The sequence below is a fragment of the Netta rufina genome (genome assembly GCF_964035555.1).
Source record: "Netta rufina genome assembly, chromosome: 5".
In the NCBI taxonomy this organism is placed as follows: domain Eukaryota; kingdom Metazoa; phylum Chordata; class Aves; order Anseriformes; family Anatidae; genus Netta; species Netta rufina.
The window spans coordinates 45,516,337-45,538,929 of NC_140128.1; the positions used below are offsets into that span (position 1 = coordinate 45,516,337).

Genomic DNA, 22,593 nt, shown 5'->3' on the forward strand with positions numbered 1-22,593 from the left:
TCAGCGCGCGCGCCGATTGGACGCGTCAGCACCGCCCCGGGACGCGACCCCGAAGGGACCGGGACCGGGACCGGGACCGGGACCGGGACGCGACCCCGGGGCCGGGACCGGAGGGCAGGCGGCAGTACACAAGGCTCTTTATTTACATCCTTATAAAAATGGAAAGTTACAAACGGTGCCGGGGCGCAACCGGCAGAGCCCCGGCCCCGGCGGCGGGCACCAGGCACCGGGGGGAGCGCGGCCGCGGGGCCCCGGCTGTGCAAATGCTCCGCGTGCCGGTACGAGCCCCGCGCGCGCACCGGGGGGAGGAGGGGGTGGCGGGGAAGACGAGGCGAGTGTGCAAAGAGGCGCGGGGGCGGCCGGGGGGCTCCCGGGGCCGGGCTCCCCAGCCACACCGGGGGCAGCGGGGGAGCCGCCCGGCCGCCCCGGTGCCGAGGAGCCGCGGGGAGCCCCGGTGCCGGTGCCCCCCGGGGGTGCCGCCGGTCAGCTCACTGCAGCTTTGTCTCCAGCAGGTTGAGCTTCTGCTGGTCGACGTAGCGAGAGAAGAGGGAGAGCAGGTTGGAGGGGGGGGACACCGGCTTGGCCAGGGCGGCCGCCGGGATCCGCAGCAGCTCCCGGCTCGCCAGCAGCATCAGCTCCGTCCTGCGGGGACACGGTGCCAAAGCTGAGCGCACGGGGAGGGCACGGCCCTGCCTCGGCACCGGGCAGCCCCCGTTCCCCCCCCGGTGCTCACCACTGGTTGTCCTGCATCAGCTCCGTGCTGGTGTCCGAGCTCTGCAGCTCCTCCCCGCGGCTCAGCACCAGGTAGAGCAGGGACAGGCCGAACTGCGGGGAGAGCAGCGGGCGTCAGGGGGGCCCTGAGGGATTTTTTGGGGGGGGCCGCACAGCGCAGGGCAGCCCCAGGGCTCCTCCCTTGGCTGCTCGCCCCGCAGCGGGCAGGGAGACGCACCTTGTTTTGCAGCACAGCAGCGAGGTGCAGGTTGGTGGGCGCGGGCGCGGTGGCGCTCTGAGGTAGGTTGGTGAGCTGCTGCACAAGGCTGGTGACCGTCCCCAGGGGGAGGTGGTAGAGGACGTGCGAGAAGGGCCTCAGCAGGCAGGGCAGCACCTGCGGGGAGCAGCGGAGAGGTCAGAGGCCCCTCCGGCCCCGCATCCTCCCCCTGCATGCTGACAGCCTCCCCCCATATCCCCCAAACCACACAGGCTTTAACTCAGGCTCGTGGTTTCCCTTTTTAAGCCTCCCCTGTTTGCCAAAGGAGCTGGGGCTGATTTTGCAGATCCCTCTTTTCACCCTGAGCTCTGGCCCAGAGCAGGAAGCTGCTGTTGGCACCCCTGGGGCACATGGAGACCCAGCTCGGGGTGGGGGCCACACGAGGGGAAGCCTCCCAGCCCCGGCGCGGTCACCTCGTCCTGAGCGTCCTTCTTGATGAGGAAGGGCAGGTTCCTGGCCGTCGCCATGAGGACGTCGGCCGCTTGCTCGGGGGACAGGAAGGGGAGGATGCGTGCCACCAGGCGCTTTCCTTTCCGGATGCACATGATCTGCATGAAGTGGTCATCGCTCGGCCTGCCGCAGAGGGGAGGAAGGAGCTGACTCAGCAGGGTGCCAGAGCGCTCCCGGGGGGTTCCCAGAGGCGCCCCGACACCACAGGAAATAAAAACAGGGACGGGGAGAGCAGTGACACCCCCGCGTCCATCCCGCCTGCATGATTAGAAGCAGCACCAGCTGCTGCGAGCGCCCACGGGCCGCAGCCTCTCTGTTTGCTCACCTCTCCTGCCCGGGCGCCTTGCCTCGCAGATTGTCGTACATGTCGCAGATCTTCTGCTTCCTCTCGCCCATCAGGGCCGGCCGCTCGCCTTCCAGGCTCAGGAGGTAGCGTCGCTCGTAGTCCTCCACGTCCAGGAGGAGGCTGTAGGTCTGCGGGAGAGACGGCGATCGACGGGGGGCAGGGGCTGAAGGAACCAGCCCCGCGGGAGGGGCAGGACGCAGGACGCGCCGCTCACCTTCTCGATGGTGACGAGCGTCTGGCGCCGCTTGTCCCGGACCTGCTTCTCCTTCGTCTCCTGCCGGGAGGGACGGGGAGCGGGTCAGCATGCGGCAGCTCCCCCCGCGGGGGGCCTGACCCGCAGCAGGGCGCAGGACTCACGTCATCCTCGCCGCGGGAGGTCACCACCGCGTCGATCATCTTCCGCGGGTTGTTCACGCTGGACACCGTCAGCTTCCCGAGCGAGCCCTCGAACTGCACTGCAGGGGCAGGAGGGGCGTGGGGGGGGTCAGCACGCCGCTCACCCTCCCCGCAGAGCCGGGGGGGCCCCGGGAAGGGGGCGCTGACCTGGTTTGTAGGCGTGCTCCAGCTTGGCCACCTGAGGGGTGATGAGTTTGGTGCGCTCCTTCTTGGGGCCGTCCCCGTGGACTTCCTCAGCTGCTGCCAATTTCTCCAGCTTCTGGAAGTAGTTCTGAGGAGGGGGGGGAGCGGAGAGGTTGGGACCCCAAAAACACAGCAGTACTCCTCAAAAACACTCCCCAGCCTGTGCTCCATCCTCCTCCCAGGATGCGAGGAGATGCTCACGTCCTCCTCGAGGAGCTCAAGGTCGCTCCTCAGCCCCCGTTTTCCACAGGATTAGGATGATTCCTGCGCCCCACCTGCCGCTCGCCTCGCCCGTACCTGGTAGTAATAATCATCCAGGTAGGGGTCAGTGCTCTGCAGCTGCATCATCTGGATCTTGGACACCCAGTCCTTCTCCCGCTGCAGCATGAGGTTGGCGTAGGGGTCTTTGCGTGCCTGCTCCTGGTGGCTGCCCCGGTGGCCCCCTCGGTCCCCCACCGAGCCGTTGAGGCTGCGGTGCTGGCTGGCAGGAGGCAAGAAGGGCACCCGTGAGCACACAGGAGCTACAGGAAGGGACAGAGAGCGGTGCACAGGCTAGCCCCGGCAGCACGGGGCCCCCCGGAGCAGGGGGGATGCCCCCCCCGGTGCCGGGCAGCCCCTCTCCCCACGCTCCTGCCCACCCCCGCTGCTCACTTTCGGTTCTGCTGCTGCCGCTGGTGCAGGAGCCGGCGGTGCTGGGGGTGCAGGTGGGTCGTGTCCGGCCGGAACATCTGCGGCTGGGGCCTGCGGGGAGCCCAGGGCTCGGGGTGAGCACGGGGCAGGCGCGTGGCCCCGGGGGAAAGGAGCACGGCGCCTACCTCAAGCCCTGCAGGTGGGACGCGGGGCCTGGAGGGGGCTGCGGCTGCGATGGGGGCGGCGGAGCTGGGGCAGCCCCGAAGAAGGCACGAAAGCCGCCGGCTGGAGACATCATCTGCCCCACTCTGCCCTGCAGCAGCTTGGGGTTGACGGAGGGCAGCGGGCTCCCGACGAGGCCTGAGACTCGGGCGAACTGGCTGGGAGACATTCGGCCGGCCTGGCGGGGAGGAGGGAGCGTTAATCAGCCCCGGGGGGGGGAAGGAAAGGGCTGGTGGCCACGGCCAGCACGGGGCTGGCTCCTGGGGAGGTGTGAAGAGGAAGACAGCGGGGAAAGGAGGGCAGCAAGCGGGGCAATACCTGGGCTCCTCCGAGCAGCTGCGCTCTCTGCAGGTGGGTGAGGACGGGAGAGACGCTGTGGGGGAACGGGTGGCCCAGCAGGGAGGAGTTCTGAGGGAAAAGAAGGGAGCGGGGCCGCCGGTCACAGCCCTGGCACGGCGAGGCAGCCAGGGTGCTCGGAACAGCGGCGGGGAGGAGCGAGGGGCGTCCCGGTACCGGTACGTTGCAGAGCTGGTTGGGGGACATCCTCTCGCCGTAGGGAGCGGGGTAGCGCTGCTGCATGCCGGCCCGGATGTGCACGGGCTTCGGGCACAGGATCTAGGAGCAGGGAGACAACGCGTTTCGGCTGCTGGCTCCTCACGCAGCAGCCCGCAGCCAGCACCGGGCCCCGGGGAGGTACCTGCTGGTTGAAACTGGGCACGGCCGCCTGCTTGGGAGGGGTGCCGATGGGGACCGCTCGCACCGGGGGGCTGCCGATGACGGGGGAGGACGAGCGGCGGGGCAGCGCCCGCTCAGAGGGGTCCCTCTCTTCCTCCCGAGCCTGCGGGGGTCTCTGGGGCAGGGCGTAGTCCAGCACAGACACCGACGGCATCTCCTGTGAGTGGAAACGGAGGAAAAGCCCCAGAGATAAGAGTCCCGGGGCTGAACACGGTGGCAAGTTGCTGCCACATCTGCACAGGCTTTTTGGCACCGGGAAAGCACAATGGGGTGCCGAGCTCCTCCATGTCCCAGCACGCTTTCCTGGTGTCAGAGACCCCACAGCTGGCATTCCTGGAGAGCAGGGGAGGGCTGGGCATGCAGCACTTAAAACCCTACCTCTTCAGTCACTGGTGACCAAAATGACCAGTACTGGGAGAAACCAGCGTTCCTAAACCTTGAGCACCGACACCACTGGGGATCAACCCTCTCTCTGGGAGCATCGCCCAGAGGCTTCTTGAACTCTGGCAGTGCTGTGACCACATCCCTGGGGAGCCTGTCCCAGTGCCCAACCACCCTCTAGGTGCAGAGCCTTTCCCTATCACCATCCTAACCCTCCCCTGTCCCAGCTCCATGCCGTTCCCTCGGGTCCTGTCACTGTCCCCAGGGAGCAGAGCTCAGTGCCTGCCCCTCCACTCCCCTCGTGAGCTGAACAAACCAAGAGACCCCAGCCTCTCCCCAACCCTTCCCCGAGCATCCTCCAGCAGCTCTACCCCTAGAGCAGCCGGGAGGGCCTCCCCCCTCTGTACCTGAGCGAGCAGCGGCCCGCGGATGCGCCGCAGCACGGCGGGGCCGTCCCAGATCCCCGTGTTGAGCGGGGCGGGCTGCGTGCCGGGGGCCCTGGTGTGCACGGCCCTCATGATGGCCGGGTCCTCCAGCTCGCTGTCGATCACCAGCCGCGTCAGCCGCTCCGCCAGCGTGTCCTCGGGCTCGCCCAGCAGCTCGGCGTCCTCGCCGCCCGGCAGGGCTCGCTGCCCCGCGCCCCGCGGCTTCTCCTCCAGCTCCGCCAGCCGCTCGTGGGCCTCCTGCCAGTCGTCGTCTGCGGCGGGGGGAAACCGGGGAGGCGGTGAGCGGCTGGAGGGGGGATGGAGGGGGGGGAGGGACACCGGGAGAGGGGCAGGGAGCGGGGCAGCGCTCACCGACGGCGCCGGCCCCGAAGGTGTCATCGTTGAACTGGTCGATGTCCTCGTCCTCCTCGCCCAGCGCCTGGAAGCCGTCCTCCTCCTCGTCCAGCGGGCACTCCTCCGGGGACTGCGGCGGCGGCACGGCTCAGCGCGCCGGGACCCGCACCGGCACCGGGACCCGCACCGGGACCCGCACCGGCACCGGGACCAGCCCCCAACCCACCCCCGGGCCCAAACCCAGCCCCGCCGGCCCCAGCCCAGCCCCGCCGGCCCGCCCCGTCCCCTCCGCCCGCCCCCCGCTCACCGGGTACCGGAACATGGCGGCGGCGGAGGCGGCGGCGGCGCCCCCCGCCCGCAGGCTCCGCGCGGCCCGCTCCGGCCCCGCCGCGCATGCGCCGCTGCGGGCGCACGCGCATGACGTCACCCGCCGCGGGCGCGTGCGCCGTGAGCAGCCCCGCCCGCCGGGAAGCCTTAAAGGGGCCCCGCCCCGCCGGGCTGCTCTTAAAGGGGCCGCCGCCGCTTTGCGCCCCGCCGCCCGGGGCCGTACCGGCGGCCCCCCCGCCGTGCTGCCTGCGCGGTCGCCTTCTCCCCCCCGCCGCCACGCCGTGCCCAGGATGGCCCCGCCTCGCAGCCCAGCTCCGGCTGCACAGCCCCGGCCCCTGGATGTGTCCCCTCGACGTGTCCCCATACACAGCCATTGCCCCATACCCTGGACGTGCACCCCAGTCCTGTCCCCTCGACGTGTCCCTTACCCACAGCTGTGACCCCACTCACGCCACCCCTGCCCACCAGCAATCTCCCACCGCGTCCCCTGCCCCAGCCCTGTCCCCTCGACGTGTCCCCATACACAGCCGCGGCCCCATCCCCAGACGTGCCCCCCCAGCCCTGTCCCCTGGACGTGTCCCTTACCCCCAGCCATGTCCCCACTGGTGTCACCCCTTCACACCAGCAATCTCCCACCGTGTCCCAGTCCCCAGCCACATCCCCTCGACGTGTCCCCCTACGCAGCCGTGGCCCCATACGCTGGATGAGTCCCCTCAGCCATATCCCCTGGACGTGTCACTGTCCCCTAGACGTGTTCCCATCCCCAGCCCTGTCCCCTGGACGTGTCCCCATCCCCAGCCCTGCCCCCTGGACGTGTCCCGTGTCCCCATCCGTGCCCCCCCCGTGTGCTGCCGCCCCCCTCTCGCTCCCGACGCCCTCGCTTCCCCCCCGCGTGCCCGCGCCACGTCGCGGGGCCACCCCCGGGCGCGGGTGGGGGCGGCTCCGCCTCGTCCCTGCCCCGGTGCGCCGCCGCCGTGCCCGTCAGCGGGGATTAACGCGGGGCCGGGACCGGGGGGCGGCGGGGCCGATGCGGGGCGGCGGCGGCCGGCGGGCAGCATGAAGGACCGGCTGGAGCAGCTGCGGGCGGTGGGCGACCCGCGGGGGCGCGCCGGGGGGGACACGCGTGGGGAGCGGGGCGACACGCGTGGGGGGGACACGGGGGAGAGAGGGGGGCGTCCCCCGGACGGTGCGTGCTGCCCCCACGGTGGAGCACAGGGGGGAGACGGGGGGCTGAGTGGGGCTGAGCCCCCCGGTTCCCGAGTGGGTGCGGGGCACGAGTGGGGTCCCACGGCCCACGCTGCGTGGCGGGGGTCTGGGGGCGCCGCCCCTCCCCACGGCGCGCTGCCCCCCCCCCCCCCGTGGGGCCGGGATTTAGCGGGGATTACGGAGCCAGCGCCCGGGATCAGGGGCTGGGGAGGGCGCGGGGGGATTAGCGTTATTTTTACCCCAGCGGGGACAGCGCCGGGTGGGGGGTTCGGGGGGGGGTGGAGGCCTCCTCGGGGAGCCCCCGGTGCCGTAGGGCCCCGTACCGGGGTGCCCCGGGACCCTGCCCCGTCCCCGTCCCCTCGCTGTGTACCCGTTAATCCCCCCGGCCCGCTGTGCGCCCCACACCGATGGCACCCGGACACCCCCCTTCCCCTCCCCTCCCCGCTCGGGGTCCCCCGTGTCCCCTCCCCGCGTCCCTGACCCGCCTCGGGGTGTCCCCGGCGTGCCCTGAGCACCCCCCCGGTGCCCCCCTCAGAAGCAGGATGCAGAGGACGATGCCGACGAGCTGGAGATCGCCGTGGACAACACGGCCTTCATGGACGAGTTCTTCGCTGAGGTGCTGGGGGGGCTGGGGGGGGGGAGATTTGGGGGTGGGAAGGGGGCTGCCAACCTGACACCCCCCCAAAAAAGATCGAGGAGACCCGGCAGAACATCGACAAGATCTCGGAGAACGTGGAGGAGGCCAAGAAGCTCTACAGCGTCATCCTCTCGGCCCCCATCCCCGAGCAGAGTGAGTGGGGGGGCACCGTGCGTGCGTGGTCCCCCCCCAAAAAAAACCAAACAAACAAGGGGGGCCCTCCCTGTGCCCTCCCCCTGGTGGCTCAGGCCCTGCTGTCCCCGCAGAGACCAAAGACGAGCTGGAGCAGCTCACGGCCGACATCAAGAAGATGGCCAACAGCGTGCGGAACAAGCTGAAGAGTGAGCGGCCACGGCCCCGGCGCAAGGGGGGGTCCCCGGGGGGGCGCACGGTGCCCTGATGGATGTGGGGGGGTCTCGCTGCTGGCAGGCATGGAGAGGAACATCGAGCAGGACGAGGAGCGCTCCTCCGCCGACCTGCGCATACGCAAGTCCCAGGTGAGGCCCCGTGGCACCGTCCCTGTCCCCCGGGGGTGGGGTGTCACCCCCCGGGAGCTGGGCTCGCGTCTGGGGACGGGCCCTGCCTGGGTGGCCCCGGATCCACGTCTCTGGTTCCTGTCCCCGCTGCCCGTGGGCGTCCCCAGCCTCGTGGCCCTGTCCGTGGTGCTGGTCCTTGCCGCTGGGACGTGCTGTGGGCAGGGTGTCCCCGTCCCAATGTCCCCGTCCCGGTGTCCCCATCCCCATCCTCGGCATTCAGTCACATTCCCTGGGCTGGGACACGCTGTGCCCCAGCTGTCCCCACCCCAATATTCCCATCCCGATGTCCCCATCCCCATCCCCATTCAGCCATGTTCCCTGGGGTGGCACACGCCATGCCCAGGCTCTTCCCATCCCAATGTCCCCACTCCAACATCCCCATCCTGAACTCTTGGTGCTGCCCACACCTGCAGTGTCCCTATTCCAGCGTCCCCGTCCCAACATCCCCGTCTGTGCCCCTACTTCTCGTTCCCTGCGGCTGGGAGGCACCGTGCCCAAGGCGTCCCCATCTCCACGCCCCCCTCCCAGTGCCCCCCCCTCCCATCCCTTGGGGCGGGACACGCCACCCCCGCGGTGTCCCCGTCCCGACGTCCCCGTCCCGCCGTCCCGCCCGCAGCACTCGGTCCTGTCTCGGAAGTTCGTCGACGTGATGACCAAGTACAACGAGGCGCAGGTCGACTTCCGAGAGCGCAGCAAGGGCCGGATCCAGCGCCAGCTGGAGATCAGTGCGTGCCCCTTCCCCTACCTCCCCCCCCCCCCAAAAAAAAACCTGGGCGGGGCCTCTCCCACACGCCCCGCCCCCTTTTTTGGTGGCCCGGGCGCAGCCTGTGGTGGCCCTGACCCCGCGCAGCCGGCAAGAACACGACGGACGAGGAGCTGGAGGAGATGCTGGAGAGCGGGAACCCCGCCATCTTCACCTCGGGGGTGAGCCCCAGGGGACACGGAGGGACACGGGGGGGGACGCAGGGGGGCTGGGCCTGCCCCCACCCTTGACCCCCTCCCCAAAATTTCCCCGCAGATCGTGGACTCGCAGATCTCGAAGCAGGCGCTGAGCGAGATCGAGGGGCGGCACAAGGACATCGTGCGGCTGGAGAGCAGCATCAAGGAGCTGCACGACATGTTCGTCGACATCGCCATGCTGGTGGAGAACCAGGCACGGCGCGGGGGGGGCCGGGGGGGCACCGGGGACCTGGGTGGGACGTGGGACAGGACGGGGACGGGCAGGGACCCCTGCAGGAGTCCCCGGGGAGGGGGCAGCGTCCCTATTCCCCCCGGGAGCGCGCCCCGTGCCCCCAGCCACGCGAGGAGCCGCGCTGTGCTTCCCCCCCCCCCTTCTTTCTGCTGCCCCCCGCCCCGCAGGGAGCCATGATCGACCGCATCGAGAACAACATGGACCAGTCCGTGGGCTTCGTGGAGCGCGCCGTGGCCGACACCAAGAAGGCCGTGAAGTACCAGAGCGAGGCCAGGAGGGTGAGACGGAGCGGCGGCCACGGCGCCCTCCTCCCCGCCTCGCTCCTGGACCCCCCTCCCGCCCCTCGCCCCCCTCAGCGCCGCTCTCTCCCCCCCCACGCAGAAGAAGATCATGATCATGATCTGCTGCATTATCCTCGCCATCATCCTGGCCGCCAGCATCGGGAGCATCTTCGCCTGAGAGGCCCCGCACGCTGCCTGCAGGTGACAGGGGTGGTGGCAGCCCTCCCCGGGTGGGGACAGCCACCTCCCCCGCTCCCCCCCCCCAAGCAGGTGGCTTCCCCCTCCTGCCCGGATGATCCCGCCCGCGGCTCCGGCCCTGGGAGCCGCCTGCCAAGCCCCACGGACGCCGCCCCGCCGCAGCCCGGAGGAGTGCAGGTCGCCTGCCCTGCTCCCGCTCCCCCCTGCCGCAGGGCTCAGCCCCGTGCGGCGGCAGGAGGAGGCTCTGCTCCCCTCTCCTCTCGCTTGGAGCTCGCCCGCGGCCACCCCTCCGCGTCGCCACTCTTCAGACGTGCCGCACCCGCACCGGGCCCCTCCTTCTGAATAAAGACATCGCCCACGCCCTGCCCCGGGGTGCTGTCTGGGGTCACACGTCAGCCACCTCCCGCTGTCCCATCCCCACGCGCGAGCCTCCAGGAGCCGTAGCAGCCGCCGTACGTTCTCAAAAAAGGTTTTATTCCTGTCCCCGCCCGCTGCCTACACCCTGTGCCTCAGGAAGTGCTTGCCCCAGTAGCGTCCCTTCAGCTCCAGGTCGCGGGGGCTGAGGTACTTGCGCATGCCCAGCATGTTGGCGGCCACCACGCGCTCGAAGGTCCAGGGGTTCTGGTTGTTGAGCCTCCTCTCCTCCTCCTCCCGCCGCATCTCCTGCAGGCTGCGGCGGCTGACGGGGACGGCGGGGAAGGGCAGCTTCCTGGCCACCTGCGTGAGGAAGGGCTCCACCTCCTCGAACTCGCAGCGCCCGCCCACCTCCACCACCAGCCGCCCGCTCTTCACCGCCGTCACGTAGTGGTCGATGGGGCCCTTGCCGCCCCCCCATGCGGTGCCCCAGGCTCTTCTTCGTCACCGCCTTGCGGGGGGCGGGCACGCGCCAGATGGCGAACATGGTTTTGGGGTCCATGCAGCGCCCGATGGTCAGCCGGATCATCTCAAAGTGCCCCCAGTGCAGGTAGCCGCCCCCCAGCGCCTGCGGGAGGGCGCACGCTGAGGGGCAGCCGCCGGGGGCTGCGTCACACTGGTGCCCCCCCGCCTTCCCCCCCCGCCTTCCCCCCTCTCCGGGGGGCAGCAGCCTCGCGGTGACGTCCCCCGGCTGCCGGCCCCGTTGCTCACCAGGATCCCGTACTGCCCCTGCGTCAGCTCGGTGGCCTCCCGGGAGGGTCCTCGGATGTCCCGCAGCCGCCGCGGCTCCCGCCGCACCTTGGGCACGGCCGGCACCTTCTCCATGAACTTCAGCTTCGGCCTCTCGGGCAGCGTCACCCCTACGGGGACACGGGGCTCACCGCGACACCCGGCACCGGGCACCGGGCCCTGCCACCCCCCTCCGCCCCCCGCCAGCCCTTACCGCTGTAGTCCGGGGGCATCGCCCAGCTCCTGAGGGCCGCACGGGGAGCGGCGCCGGCGGCACCTGCGGGCACAGCGGGGTCACGGCGGGCACCGGGGGGGGGCCGCGTGTACCGGCAGCCCCGGGAGGGCCCCGCCCGGCCCCCCGCAGCCTCCCCCCGACCCCCACAGTCCTCCCCGGCCGCCCCCGGTTCCCCTCGGCTCTCCCCAGCCCCCTCTGGTTCCCCCCCAGCCTCCCCCGGTCCCTCTCGGTCCCCTCCGGTGCCCTCCCGGCCCCCCCCAGCCCCTCCCGGCCCCCCCCCCCCGCCCCTCCCATTCCCTCCCGGTGCCCTCCCGCCCCCCCAGTCCCCTCCCGGCCCCCCCCGGCCCCTCTCGGTCACCCCCCAGTCCCTCCCGGTGCCCCCCGGTCCCCCCGGACCTCCTCCGGCCGCCGCGGGCCGCGCCAGCCGCCACCACCCCATGGCCGGAAGTGCCCCTCAGGGCGCCGCCATCCGGGTCCGTCCCCCTGAGCCGCCCGGCGGGGCGCACTTCCGCCGGTCCGTCCCCTTTCCCTGCTCGGCCAGCCGCGGCACTTAGGTTCCGGCAGCGTTCGGTTCCCCCCCCTGGGGTTCCCCCCCATCCACCCTCTTCCACCTCCTCCCCCCGAGCGGCGCAGGGGAACGGGGGAATGGGGGTTATGGTCAGTCTACAGCACTTCTTCTCTGCCGCTCCTTCTCGGTCACTCTCGTCCCCTGTGCTGTGGGGTCCCACCCACGGGATGCAGTCCTTGATGAACTGATCCGGCGTGGGCTTCCCACAGGCAGCAGCTCTTCCAGAACTGCTCCAGATATGGGTCCGTACCACGGGGTCCATCCCTCAGGAGAAAACTGCTCCAACCCGGCTCCCCTACGGGCAGCAGCTCCTGCCAGGTCACCTGCTCCTGCATGGTCTCCTCCACGGGCTGCAGCGTGGAACCCTGCCCCACCGTGGTACTCCATGGGCTGCAGGGGGACATCCTGCTTCACCATGGTCCTCACCCCAGGCCGCAGGGGACTTCTGCTCCGGCACCTGGAGCACCTCTCCCCCTCCTTCTGCACTGACCTTGTCGCCTGCAAGGCTGTTCCTCACTCCCTTCACTCTCCCAGCTAATGTGTGGCGCAGCATTTTTTCCCTGTCTTAAATATGCTCTCACAGAGGTGCAAAACAACATCGCTTATTGGCTCAGCTCTGGAAAACAATGGGGCCCTTCCCAAACATGGGGCAGCTTCTAGATCCTTCTCACAGAAACCCCCCCTGTAGCCCCCTGCTACCAAAACCTTGCCACATAAACCCACTACTCCACCGAGCCCACAGGGCCCTCAGCACGGCCTCCTCCTGCACCCCACTCCCCCGAGGGGCCCCGTCCCCATCCCACTGCCCCCACTGAGGGGAGAGAGACCGCGAGGCGCAGCCATAAGGGGATGCAGAGAGAGCTGTGCTGCAAATGGCTCTTTATTGACGCCGCGGTGCCGCTCGGCGGCATCAGTAGGTGCTGAAGACGGCCTGGATGTGCTCCCCGTCCTGCGGCTTGTAGGTGCCGACCCCTGTGGGGGGAGCACAGGCGTGAGGCCAAGCCACCGGGCTCCTCCCCGGCACGGCCCCCCGCTGGGCACCCCCCCGGCTGCTGCCCACCTTCCTGCAGCGAGTCGGCGCCGCTGAAGAACTCCCAGAAGGTTCTGTCCTTCTCGCTGCCCGCCAGCCCGTGGATGGACACCACCATGGGGCCCCACGACGTCGCCTCCGTCTCGAAGCTTTGGGAGAGGCCGGGCGGTGGGATCGGGGCTGGAGGGGGGGGGTGTTGGCAGCAGCACCCGCCGCCCCCAGCGCTCACCTGAAATCCTTGGGATCGGCTTTTTCAGCTGCCTGCAGCACGGCCAGCAGCGTGGAGCCGGCCGGGACGCTCACGGTGGTGGAGAATTGGAAGGGCTTTCCCTTCAGGTTGTTGGTGATGGTGTAGTGCACCGTGATCGGGGGCCCTGAGGGGTGCAGAGGGGGGCAGAGGGGTGGGCTGGGGGCTGCAGCAGAGCCACAGCGTCGCCCCGTGGGGCTGGGGGGGGTCGGTACCTTCCTGAGCTGTCGTGGCCTGGCTTGGGGACAGGGGCAGCTGCGGGATGGTGACGGTGACGACGCTGCAGTCCAGGCTGGCAGCGTCGAGGTAGGGTTTGTGCACCAGGGCTGGCACCGCTTGGGCTACAGCCATGGGCTGCTGCAGCTGGTGGCTGTAGACGGCAGAGAAAGCCTGTGCACAGTCCCACTCCCGTGGGGCGTAGAACTTGCTGGCGGTTTCCAGCACCTGCATGGCCAGCGACGTGCTGTAGATGTTCCCGATCACGCCCTTCCCTTCCGCCTGCTTGTCGAGGAAGCCCTTGGACACCTCCTTCAAGGCCTCTTGTAGCAGGTCCCGTGTGTCAGGGAGCTTCGTCCGGTCGTACACGCACTCCAGCGCCAGCGCCATCACGGCCTGGGTGTCTGCACGGTGCCGGTGTCACCGCCCGCTCGGCGGGGGCAGAGCCACCGGGAGCACGGGGCTGGGGGGACCCTTACCCACGTCGATCTGGCTGTCGGGGCTCAGCAGCTGCTTGGCCAGGAGGATGGCGTCCTGTTCGTAGTCACCCGTCCTCGCCAAGCACAGCGCCAGCACGTCCAGGCCCACGCTGTACAGGGTGGTGAGCGGGACGCCGTCCTTCTCTGCAAGCAGCGGGGTGCCGTGAGCCCACGGAGGGGCGGCACGGGGTGGGGAGTGGGGTTCCTGCGCCGCCCCCTGCCCTCCTCAGCCCCCGTACCCAGTCTGGCCACCTCCTTGTGGGTCTTCTGGTCCAGGACTCGGCTCAGGTTGACGCTGAGCCCGTGTGACTCGACGTGCTGGGGATCGTGGCAGGAGGAGAGGAGGGCGAGGGTGTACAGGGCCACTTGGCCCGAGGACATGTCTGTGGGGACAGAAAGCAGCCGGGGCGTGCGGGGTGCCCAAAGCAGGGACCCCGACCCCAGAGGGGCCGAGCTGCCGCCGGTAGGGGGAAAACAGCCAGCCCCACAGCTCCGGTGCCAGCGGGGGTGGCAGGGTGCAGGGGCGCCCCCCGAGCCCCCCCCTACCTTTCTGTGCTCTGTTCACCGCGTCCTCCTGGATCTTCTTGAGCAGCTCCTGCCGGGCGTTGCTGCTGGTGGCCCCGGCCAGGTTGAAGGCCAGCAGCACGCTGGGGTTCGGCACCTCGGACTCTGCCACCGATCTCTCCAGGATCTGCAGCATCCGGGTGAGCTCCTGGGGCGGGATGTCTGGGGCGAGAGGGAGCGGGGGCTCGCTGGGACGTTGCCTGAGACCCCGCGCCCTCCCTGCCGGGCTTGGCCCCCGCTCCCTCCGCCAGCGAGCGTCCCCGGGGGGGGTCTGGCACTCACCACAGCCCTGGGGAGCCGTGCCTGCCGCCCCGCTGCCCAGCAGGGCCAGCAGCACCCCGATGCTGAGAGCTGCGCCGAGCATCCTCCCGTCCTCAGGGCCAGCAGTCTGCGCCGTGCCTGTCCCTCGCCGCGCCCTCTCTCTTTTTAAGCTGTCTCCAATGGAGAGGGGGGGACCTTTTGCGCCCTCCCGCTGTCCTGGCACTACCAAGCACCTAGTGGCTTATCTGCGTGCTTGGCACGGGCACCCAAGGGTGCTTCAAGGATACCAGCTGGCCTGTGGTGCGGCAGGATGGGGCTGGGCTGGGCTGGACGGGGCTGGGACCAGCTCAACAGGTTTGGGCCGAGCCCAGCTGGCACTGGGACCGTGCCTGGCACCGACACCGTGCCTGGCACTGACACCAACACCGTGCCTGGCACCAGCCCCACCTGATATGCCTGTGCCATGACCCCTTGCCCCTCAAACTGGCCCCAAAATGACCCTTCCGGTGCGTGCAGATCACCCTCTGCCGCCAGGGAGAAAGCTGGGTGCTGCCGGGGAGCCACCGAGGACGTGGTGGGGTCACCAACCCCTCCCGGGTGTCCCATGGCATGGCTCTGAGCCGTGGAGACATTGGTACAGGTGTAGCAGGGGACGGTCCCCCTTGTGCATCGCCACCCGGGGGCAGGGAGGGACCAGGGGGAGCAGGGGTAGGGGCAGGAGTGGGGCCAGAGGCAGGCAGTGATGGGGCGCAGCTGGGTGCAGGGGGCGGCTGGGTCCGCCCGCCCTCCCATTGGGGCAGCCAGCATCGGGCCAGGTGTAAAAGCCCCCAGGGCCCCCCCCCACCCATCCTCCCTCCTCCCTGCTGTGATGGAGACCCAAGGGTGGCTCCTGCTCCTCCTCCTGACCACAGCCCGGGCATGGGATCCCCTGGGTAAGAGGCGAGGGGGTGCCCTGGGCACGGTGGCTGTGCCCCACGTTGTTTTTCTCCCCCTCCAGGGTGGGTTTGTGTTAAGGGCTGCAGCTGGGGGGCTGTGTTGGGAGCGAGGGAAGCCTTAGTAGGAGCCTCGCATCCCCTTCTCATCCTAGGGAGAGGCTCTGGGGCACCACAGCTCCATGGGGATCCTTTCTCTGGCTGTAAATGGGGGGTCTCCTGGTCCCTCTGTGCTGTGTCCCCCCAGTTCATTCCCTGTCCCACCCCAGTCCAGGTGCGCTGTGGCAGCAGGCGGCTCTCGGTGGGGGTGTCAGCCAGGCTGCTGGGGGCTGGAGCCTTCAGGGAGCTGTGGCTGGGCTCTGGCTGCGGTGTGACCGGTGCTGATGGGGACAGGTACTGGCTGGAGCACCCCCTCACGGCTTGTGGGACCGTCCTGCAGGTGAGGGCATGGGAATGGTACCTCCATGTGTCCCCAGTGGAGGCGTTTGGGGTGTCTGGAGGGATCTGTGCCCCCACGGGAGGGCTGGGAGCTGTGGGAAAGGAGTCATGCCAGGTGAGCGCGTTGGCTCCTCGACCTGCAGGGGAGCTCCCTGAGGAGCGGATCCCAGCAGAGCCTGGGGGGCTGGGGTGCTTGTGCCTGGGGGGAAGCATGGCTCGGGGTTTGGGGTGGGTGCAGCAGGGCGGGTAAAGCTTTGCTCCCCCCAAAAATGGGTGCTGGGAGCAGGGAGGGGACACTGCACTGAGCCATCTGACACCTCTGGCCCTGCATCTCGTGGTTCCCGCAGCTCCTCCCGGACACCATCCGCTACACCAACCTCCTCCACTACCGCCCGCTGGCTGCGGGCCCCGCGGCTCGCCCCGCTCCCTTCTCCGTCCCCGTGGAGTGCCGCTACCCCAGGTGAGCACAGCGCCCTGCCTGCCCCAGGAGCCCTGCTCCCGGTGTGCCGCCCGCCCCGCTGCAGGGTGCTGCCTTGCAGGAGGGGCAGCGCTTCCTCGGGGGCCGTGCAGCCCACCTGGGTCCCCTTCGGCTCCACCATCGCCCACCGGAGACGCCTGCGCTTCGCCCTGGATGCGTACGACCGTGAGTGCTGCAGCCCCAGGGCCCTGTGGCACCCGGGGGGTGGCAGCAGGCGCCCACACCCGCCTGTCCCCAGGGTCCTGGACCTCCCGCCTGCCCCTGCCCACCTTCGTGCTGGGCGAGCTGATCAACATCCAGGCGTCAGTGGCTGCTGACACGCGCCTGCCCCTCCGAGTCTTCGTGGATGAGTGCGTGGCCAGCCCTGGCGCGGCGTCGCCAGTGTCGTACCAGCTCATTGGGGATGGCGGGTGAGTTTGGGGATGGATGGGGGTGTGTGTAGCGCCGTGCCCCACGCTGAGGGGGCGGCCATACCCACCTTGTCCCCTCCGTGTCCCCCCCAGGTGCCTGCTGGATGGGCGGCTGGGCCACTCGCGGTTCCTCCCGCAGCGCAGGGACGGCGCGCTGCGCTTCCAGCTGGACTCCTTCCTCTTCCCCAACGCCTCCAGCCCCCAGGTGCGTGCTGGGGGTGCGGGGATGGATGGCGGGGTCCCCTGTGGGGCAGTTCTGGCAGGAGGATGCCTGTCCCCGCAGATCTTCCTCCGCTGTCACCTGCGGGCAGCGGTGGCAGGGGCCGGTGGCAGCAAGACCTGCTCCTACGACCCCTCAGCAGCCGCCTGGCGCTCCCCAGATGGTGCCGACTGCTCCTGCTGTGGCTCCCCGGGTGGCTGCAGGGGCCGGCGGCGGCGGCAGGATGATGGCACAGGTAAGAGCTGGGGGTACGGGATGGTGCTGGCGCCGTGAGCGCAGCGCTGCCCACGGCATCTCCCTGCAGGACTGCTGGGTGCAGCCAGCCTCCGCCTGCGGCTGCTCTCGGCATCGCCCGGCTCGCCCACGGCACCGCAGCCTGGCACAGCCCCGCCGAGCCGCCCCTCGGCCCCGGTGCTGCACGGGGACCAGAGGGACTCAGGTGAGTGCGGGGGGCCCGCTGTGGGGTGCGGGGTTCCCCCTCTGTGCCCCCTCACCTCCTGGCTTGTCCCCGCAGGGCCAGCGCTCCCCGTTCCTGCCACCACGCTGGTGATGGTGGCCATGGGCTCCGTCCTCGCCGCCGTGGGCGCGCTGGGATGCTACTGCTCCGTGCGGCGCTACCGCAGCCGGCGCCAGGCGGTGGCACCAGGGGAGCCCCGTGCCGTGGCCATGGCCCCTACGGGTGCTGAGGGTGCCCAGGCTCCTCCGGGGGACCCTGCTGCTGCGTGAGCCTGCCTGCTTTGGAAATAAAGGTGGAACTGAGATGGATTGCTGCGGGGTGTCTTGGGGGCCTCCCTGGGTGCTGGGGCTTGTCCTGGTGCCCCCAAGTGTCCCGGTGGGCACCCCATGCTGCCCGCTGTGCTGGGGGCTCGCACCTTTCTTTGCTTCCCTCTGTGGTGTCCAAAAATGCACCCAAAGAGGAGGCAGCCCTTGGCTGGGGGTGCTCCAGCCGGTGCCAGGGGCAGAGAGGGGGCTTCTGGTGGGGAAGGGGTGAGTTTTGGGTCGTGTCCCCATTAGGGGATGCAGTTTGGGGGGCTGCTGTTGCTCAACAGCAAGGTGAGGGCTGCCGGGTCAAGGAATGCGGGATGTTTAATTAGCGAGCGGCTCTGTTTGCTCCCCTACAGCCCAGCCCTCGGCTCCCGCTCCTGGCAGGGTGCCCCGGAGAAGGATCAAAACAGCGGGAGCCCAAGGGCGAGGCCATACGGTGGCCCTGGGCCAGGGGGAGAGGAGCTGGCACTGGGATGTACTGGGACGTACTGGTGCTCGTGACCGGCTGGGTCAACACAGCTGCTGCGGGGGGCACTGGGGGGGGGGGATTTGGGGTGATGCCAGCTCTGCCCTGGCTCCGGGGGCTACTCCAGCAACCGGGGGCAGAGCTGGCACCCACTGGGGGCTGTGGTGCGGGGGTTCGGGGGGCTCCAGCTGGGCTGGGGGTGCGGGGGGGCTGCTCCTGCTGCAGCCCCCCCCGGCAGCACTGGCTGGGGGGGGCTCGGCTCTGCGCGGTGCCCAGGGGAGGAGACGTTCCTGCGCCTAATGGCCCTTGATGGAGCCTTCTTCCAGGAACTCGCTGCAGGGCTTTTTATTTTCTATTTTTTTTTTCCCTCTCTCCCTTTTGAGTTGTAAACAGCGCGATGGGGGCTGCGATGCGGGGAGGGGGGGGGTCCTGGCTTTATCGTGCCCATCACAGCCCACGCGTGGGTAGGGTGGGAGGGGGGACCCCACTCGGGCGCTGGGTACCCCTCCGGTAGGAGGGTCCGGGCACCGGGACGCCCCCCCCCCCTCTTGCCAGACCCCCCCCACACCCCCGGGGCCGCCCCTGACATCACGGGGCGGCTCCAATCGGCGCCCGTCGGTGCGGGGGGGGGGGGGAGGACGGCCGGGGGGGGGGGGTGCACGGGGATTCGGGGGGTGTAGATGGAGGCGGGGGGGCTCCGGTGGCCGCTCTGCCCCTGCCGCCTCCATGCAGGGGATGGGGACGCTGCGGCTGGGGAGCCGCGCCGTCATGTACACGGCCGAGACCCTCCCCAAGGGCAAGAACCGGGTGATGGGGGTGAGTTGGAACCGGGGGGGGGGCTGCGCTGCTCGCCCCCTTCCTTCTCCCCTCCCTATCCTCGCTGCGCCTCCCCAATTCCCCTCCCTCAGCATCCCCGGGGGGCTGGGTCCCTGTGGGTGCTGCCAGACCCCGAGTGTGTGTGTGGGGGGGCACGGGGACATCCCCCCCCCCCCCCAGCACCGAGGAGTCAATTTGGGGTGGGGGTGAGGTGTGTGCGCTCTTTCCCTGCTCACCCCCCCCCCCCCCCCCCATGCCTTGCACTGCCCCGTGCGGGGTCTGTGGGTTCCAGACCCCCTCCCCTCCAGGGGTTTGAGCTCTGCCATGGGGCTGAAGCCAATTTCTCCCCCCACCCCGAGCTGTGGGGCTGCCCCAGGGGAGGGGGGATATGGCCCTTACGCCCCCCGCCCCGCTCAGACCATCCAGATCATGACCGGCTTCATGCACATCGGCTTCGGGATCGTCCTGACCACGCTCACCAACGTCTACACCTCGGTCTTCGTCATCGGCGAGATCCCCTTCCTGGGCGGCGTGTCCGTGCGTAGCGCGGGGAGGGGGCTGCCTGCCGTGCCCCCCCTCCGTCTGGGGACCGGGATGGGGTCGGGGGGCATGCCTGTGCTGTGGGGGCGTTGTGTGGGGCCGGGGGGGCGGCAGCTGACCGCCCCCTCTCTCCCGGTGCAGTTCATCATCTCGGGCTGCCTCTCCATCGGGGCAGAGAAGAGCCCCACGGAATGCGCGGTGAGTGTGCCCCCAGCCCCGATTTTGGGGAAGGGGGAGGGGGGGAAGCGGCACGAGCATGGGCGAACCCCGCTGGGGCGAAGCCGTGTCCCCGTTTGGAAGCGGTGCTGAGGCTATTTCTGTAAATGAGCTATTTGAGGGAAGGATGATGGGCAAGGGGAAAGAAAAAAAGCACCCGGCTGGGCTGGAAACCAGCCCTTTTTGCTGTGTCAGCAGAGCCGCTGGGGGGCTCGGGGGGTGCTGGGGTCCCGGTGCCAGCGCTGGGAGATCTGGGGGTGGCTCGGGGTGATGCTGGGGCCGGCTCAGAGCCGTTACTGGGGGCTGTGGGCTTGGGGTGGAGGGGCTCGCCGCCAGCCCCAAAGCCTCCCCACACCCTCAGGTGAAAGGCAGCCAGGCCATGAACGTCATCAGCGCCATCTTTGCGCTGCTGGGCATTGTCGCCTTCATCGTTGACCTCAACCTGAACGGGCTGTACCGCTCTGGCTTCGACTACTACAGCTACCTCGTCCTGGTAAGCCGGGGTGAAGCTGTGCCTCAACTCCCCCCACCTGGGTGGCACCCAGCCTTCTGGGGACCCTCTCCCTGCCTTTGTTCCTGAGCCATGGGGGCTCTTTCCCAGCCCCCTTGGGGAGCCCAGGGCTGGTGCTGCCCACCCGGTGGGGTCAGGCACCCTGGAAGTGCCCGGTTCCATCTGTGCACCGTGAAAGTAGCAAGGCGAAGGGCACAGAGCAAAACCTTGGTGCCCACGAAGGCTCAGCTGCTGCGTTTGGGACCAGGGGGAGATGGGGAGGGGGAAAACCCTTGGCCCTGAAATGCGGGGTGGGGTCTGCCCTGCTGAGCCTGGGGTCTGCTGATGGTGCTTTCCCCACCCTGGAGCTCGCAGGGAACGGCATCTCCATCGTGCTGCTCATCTTCACCATCCTGGAGTTCTGCATTGCTGTGGCCACCGCCAATTTCTGGTGCCGGGCCACCCGCCTGAGCTCCAACGAGGTAAGGGGGGTGAAGCGTGGGGGTTCAACCCCTGCGGGGCTGAGCGCTGACCCTTTTCTCTCCCTCCCCAGGCCATGCTGATCGTGCCCAGCGCCACACGGCCAGACTTGGCTGTGCCACCGGCGGAGCTGCCGCAGCCACCCAGCTACACCGAGGTGACCGAGGGGCCTGCAGAGGGGGTCCCCAGCCCCCTCAGGTGCTGGGGGTCCCCCCCTTACCCTTGAGTGGCACCCATCTCTGTGTGCTTCTCTATTTTGCAGCTGGTCGCCCCTGAAGTGTAATCAGGCCCTGAGGATGTCCCTGAGAGTGGCACCAGGTCCCCTGGTGCCCCCGAAGCCACCTGCAGCTGGTGCATCCCCCTCCTGGTGGGCTGGGGTGTGCTGGTAGCCCCTGGCCCCACCGCTGAGCTTGTCCCCCTCCCTCCTGCCTGCTGGTGACTCTCGGTTCACCCCTGCCCCTGGCTCACCCTTATGGGGGGCTGCTCGTGCCTGCTGGCTTTGTGGGGTTAGCTGGGCATTGGGGCTGGGGGCCTGGACCCCCTGAGGGCAGCGGTGCTACTGCTATCTTGGAGGCTGTGCAGCAGCCGGGCTCGTATTGCTCCGGCTTTGTTGTGTCTTGGAAATAAATGCTGAGGCTGGGCCTGGCTCTGCTTCTTTTGAGGGGGGTTTCTCAGCCCGGGGGCTGCCCCATGGCAGCTGCTGGCCGTCAGGTGAGGAGCCGGAGCCGTGCCACAGCCCAGGAGCGGTTTTGGGTCGAGTTCTGTGTTTTCCTTCTTGTTTCAGCAACCCCTCCCCGTGCTCACACCGCTCAGCCAGAACCTCATGGATTATTCACTTGCTGTCAGTTATTTCTGTTCCCAGCTCTGAAAAAATAATGAGCCGGTTCGGGAGGAAAAGCCCCAGAGAAGGGAGGCAGCGCGGAAGGGGAGGCTCTCACCGCTCGCGCTGCGGTCACAGTGCATTAAACTCTGGCTCCTCCTGAGGCACGAGCCCCTCCGTCCACACAGCTCTGTGCCAGCGTTTTTGGGAACCTGTGGCCACTACCCTCACCCTGTCCCATGGGGTCCCCACACATCCCCCCCTGCACTGGGCTCAGCTGTAGGGTGCCCCTTCCCCGCTCTCTGGGCATTGACACAACAACAACATGGGGCAGCTTTTTGGGCAGGAATATATGTTTTAAGGCTCTTCTGGGGATTTTGCAGACTTGAAAACCCCTGGGGAGGGAGGTGGGGGAAGGTTGTGGGGTTGGGACAGCGAGCAGCAGGTTCCAGTGGGCTGAGTACACAGGGGATCCGTGTCCACGTGCACGAGGCAGGAGCTGCTCTTTGGGGTCCCTGCTGGAGAGAAAGGGCCCTCAGGGATCAGCCAAGCCTGGAGGAGGGGGGTGCCCTTGCTTTTTAGGGCCGGAGGGGGTCCTAGGTTAGCAGTAGGGGAAGTCTGAGGGGTCTGCAGGGCACGGCCCCTCCACGGCTCTGTGTCCGGGGCCAATGTCAGCACGGGGAGCGCGGAGCAGCACGTGTCTGCTGTGAAAACACCGGGGCTGCTCCGTCTTCCCAGGGACAGGCGGAGATAAAAGCCAGCTCTTTTGTTAGCTGGAGCCTGCCCCAGAAAACGTGGCTTTCTCATTAAGGAGCCGGTGCCGTAACGGCCCTGCCAGAAAACACGGGCTTGGAAGAGAAGGCAAATATTGACTATCGGTATTTTTATGGGGATATAAAGTCTTTCACAGGAAGCAGAAACTTTCTGTGAAAAGCAATTACCCTCACGCTCTGTTTTCCTTGGAAGAGGCAGGGATTTGGCTGGGAAGGAGGCTGGCCGAGGCGCCGGCTCGGCGTGGGGGGGCTCCCCAGCACCCGCGCCCCCCAGGCTGCGTCCCTGCGCTCCCCCCGGGAGCCTGGGGGGAGGCGGGGCGGCGGGGGAAGGATTTCCAGCTGTCGGGAGAGCAAATCCCGGCTTTAACAACGTCGCCGTGTCACAGCGGCGAGGCAGATGGGGGCTGGCCGGCTGCGGCGCCCGGGGCTTGCCACCTCCCTGCATCTGCTCAGCCAGGCGCTCCAAGGCTTCACCTCCTCTGGCACCGGTTTCCAAAATAAATTGTAACATCCTAGCTT

General features: G+C 69.2%; 5 protein-coding genes across 5 annotated transcripts; 2 read left to right on the top strand and 3 right to left on the bottom strand.

Annotated features, from left to right (window-relative positions):
* Positions 1–127: 127 nt before the first annotated feature.
* PATL1 (PAT1 homolog 1, processing body mRNA decay factor) lies at positions 128–5,520 on the bottom strand. The gene is made up of 17 exons (XM_084288476.1): positions 5,418–5,520; positions 5,129–5,240; positions 4,739–5,028; positions 3,913–4,107; positions 3,729–3,830; positions 3,534–3,623; positions 3,179–3,393; positions 3,015–3,104; positions 2,661–2,844; positions 2,328–2,451; positions 2,142–2,239; positions 1,999–2,058; positions 1,764–1,912; positions 1,402–1,561; positions 950–1,105; positions 734–825; positions 128–642 (listed from the first exon to the last, which is right to left on the bottom strand). Exons 1-17 carry the CDS (start codon positions 5,430–5,432, stop codon positions 489–491), a joined length of 2,286 nt encoding a protein of 761 aa, XP_084144602.1. The 5' UTR covers positions 5,433–5,520; the 3' UTR covers positions 128–488.
* Positions 5,521–6,493: 973 nt separating this feature from the next.
* Positions 6,494–9,467, top strand: STX3 (syntaxin 3; the record flags this gene model as incomplete). The annotated part of the gene is made up of 10 exons (XM_084288501.1): positions 6,494–6,523; positions 7,179–7,259; positions 7,334–7,433; positions 7,547–7,621; positions 7,710–7,777; positions 8,433–8,541; positions 8,667–8,740; positions 8,835–8,969; positions 9,176–9,286; positions 9,390–9,467. The coding sequence occupies 10 exons, from the start codon at positions 6,494–6,496 to the stop codon at positions 9,465–9,467; spliced, it is 861 nt and encodes a 286-aa protein (XP_084144627.1).
* A 479-nt stretch (positions 9,468–9,946) lies between these two features.
* MRPL16 (mitochondrial ribosomal protein L16) lies at positions 9,947–11,339 on the bottom strand. The gene is given in 5 exon segments (XM_084288500.1): positions 9,947–10,318; positions 10,320–10,469; positions 10,613–10,761; positions 10,845–10,907; positions 11,262–11,339. Coding segments are annotated over 5 exon segments (741 nt in total). The 5' UTR covers positions 11,305–11,339; the 3' UTR covers positions 9,947–9,982.
* A 1,004-nt stretch (positions 11,340–12,343) lies between these two features.
* CBLIF (cobalamin binding intrinsic factor) lies at positions 12,344–14,695 on the bottom strand (the record flags this gene model as incomplete). Its single annotated transcript, XM_084287948.1, has 9 exons — positions 12,344–12,405; positions 12,494–12,612; positions 12,693–12,837; positions 12,926–13,330; positions 13,406–13,549; positions 13,645–13,788; positions 13,952–14,131; positions 14,252–14,404; positions 14,518–14,695. The coding sequence occupies 9 exons, from the start codon at positions 14,693–14,695 to the stop codon at positions 12,344–12,346; spliced, it is 1,530 nt and encodes a 509-aa protein (XP_084144074.1).
* A 3,970-nt stretch (positions 14,696–18,665) lies between these two features.
* Positions 18,666–20,864, top strand: LOC311210538 (membrane-spanning 4-domains subfamily A member 12-like; the record flags this gene model as incomplete). The annotated part of the gene is made up of 7 exons (XM_084288505.1): positions 18,666–18,755; positions 19,173–19,292; positions 19,437–19,493; positions 19,873–20,004; positions 20,370–20,483; positions 20,555–20,638; positions 20,744–20,864. 7 exons carry the CDS (start codon positions 18,666–18,668, stop codon positions 20,762–20,764), a joined length of 618 nt encoding a protein of 205 aa, XP_084144631.1. The 3' UTR covers positions 20,765–20,864.
* Between the last annotated feature and the right edge of the window lie 1,729 nt (positions 20,865–22,593).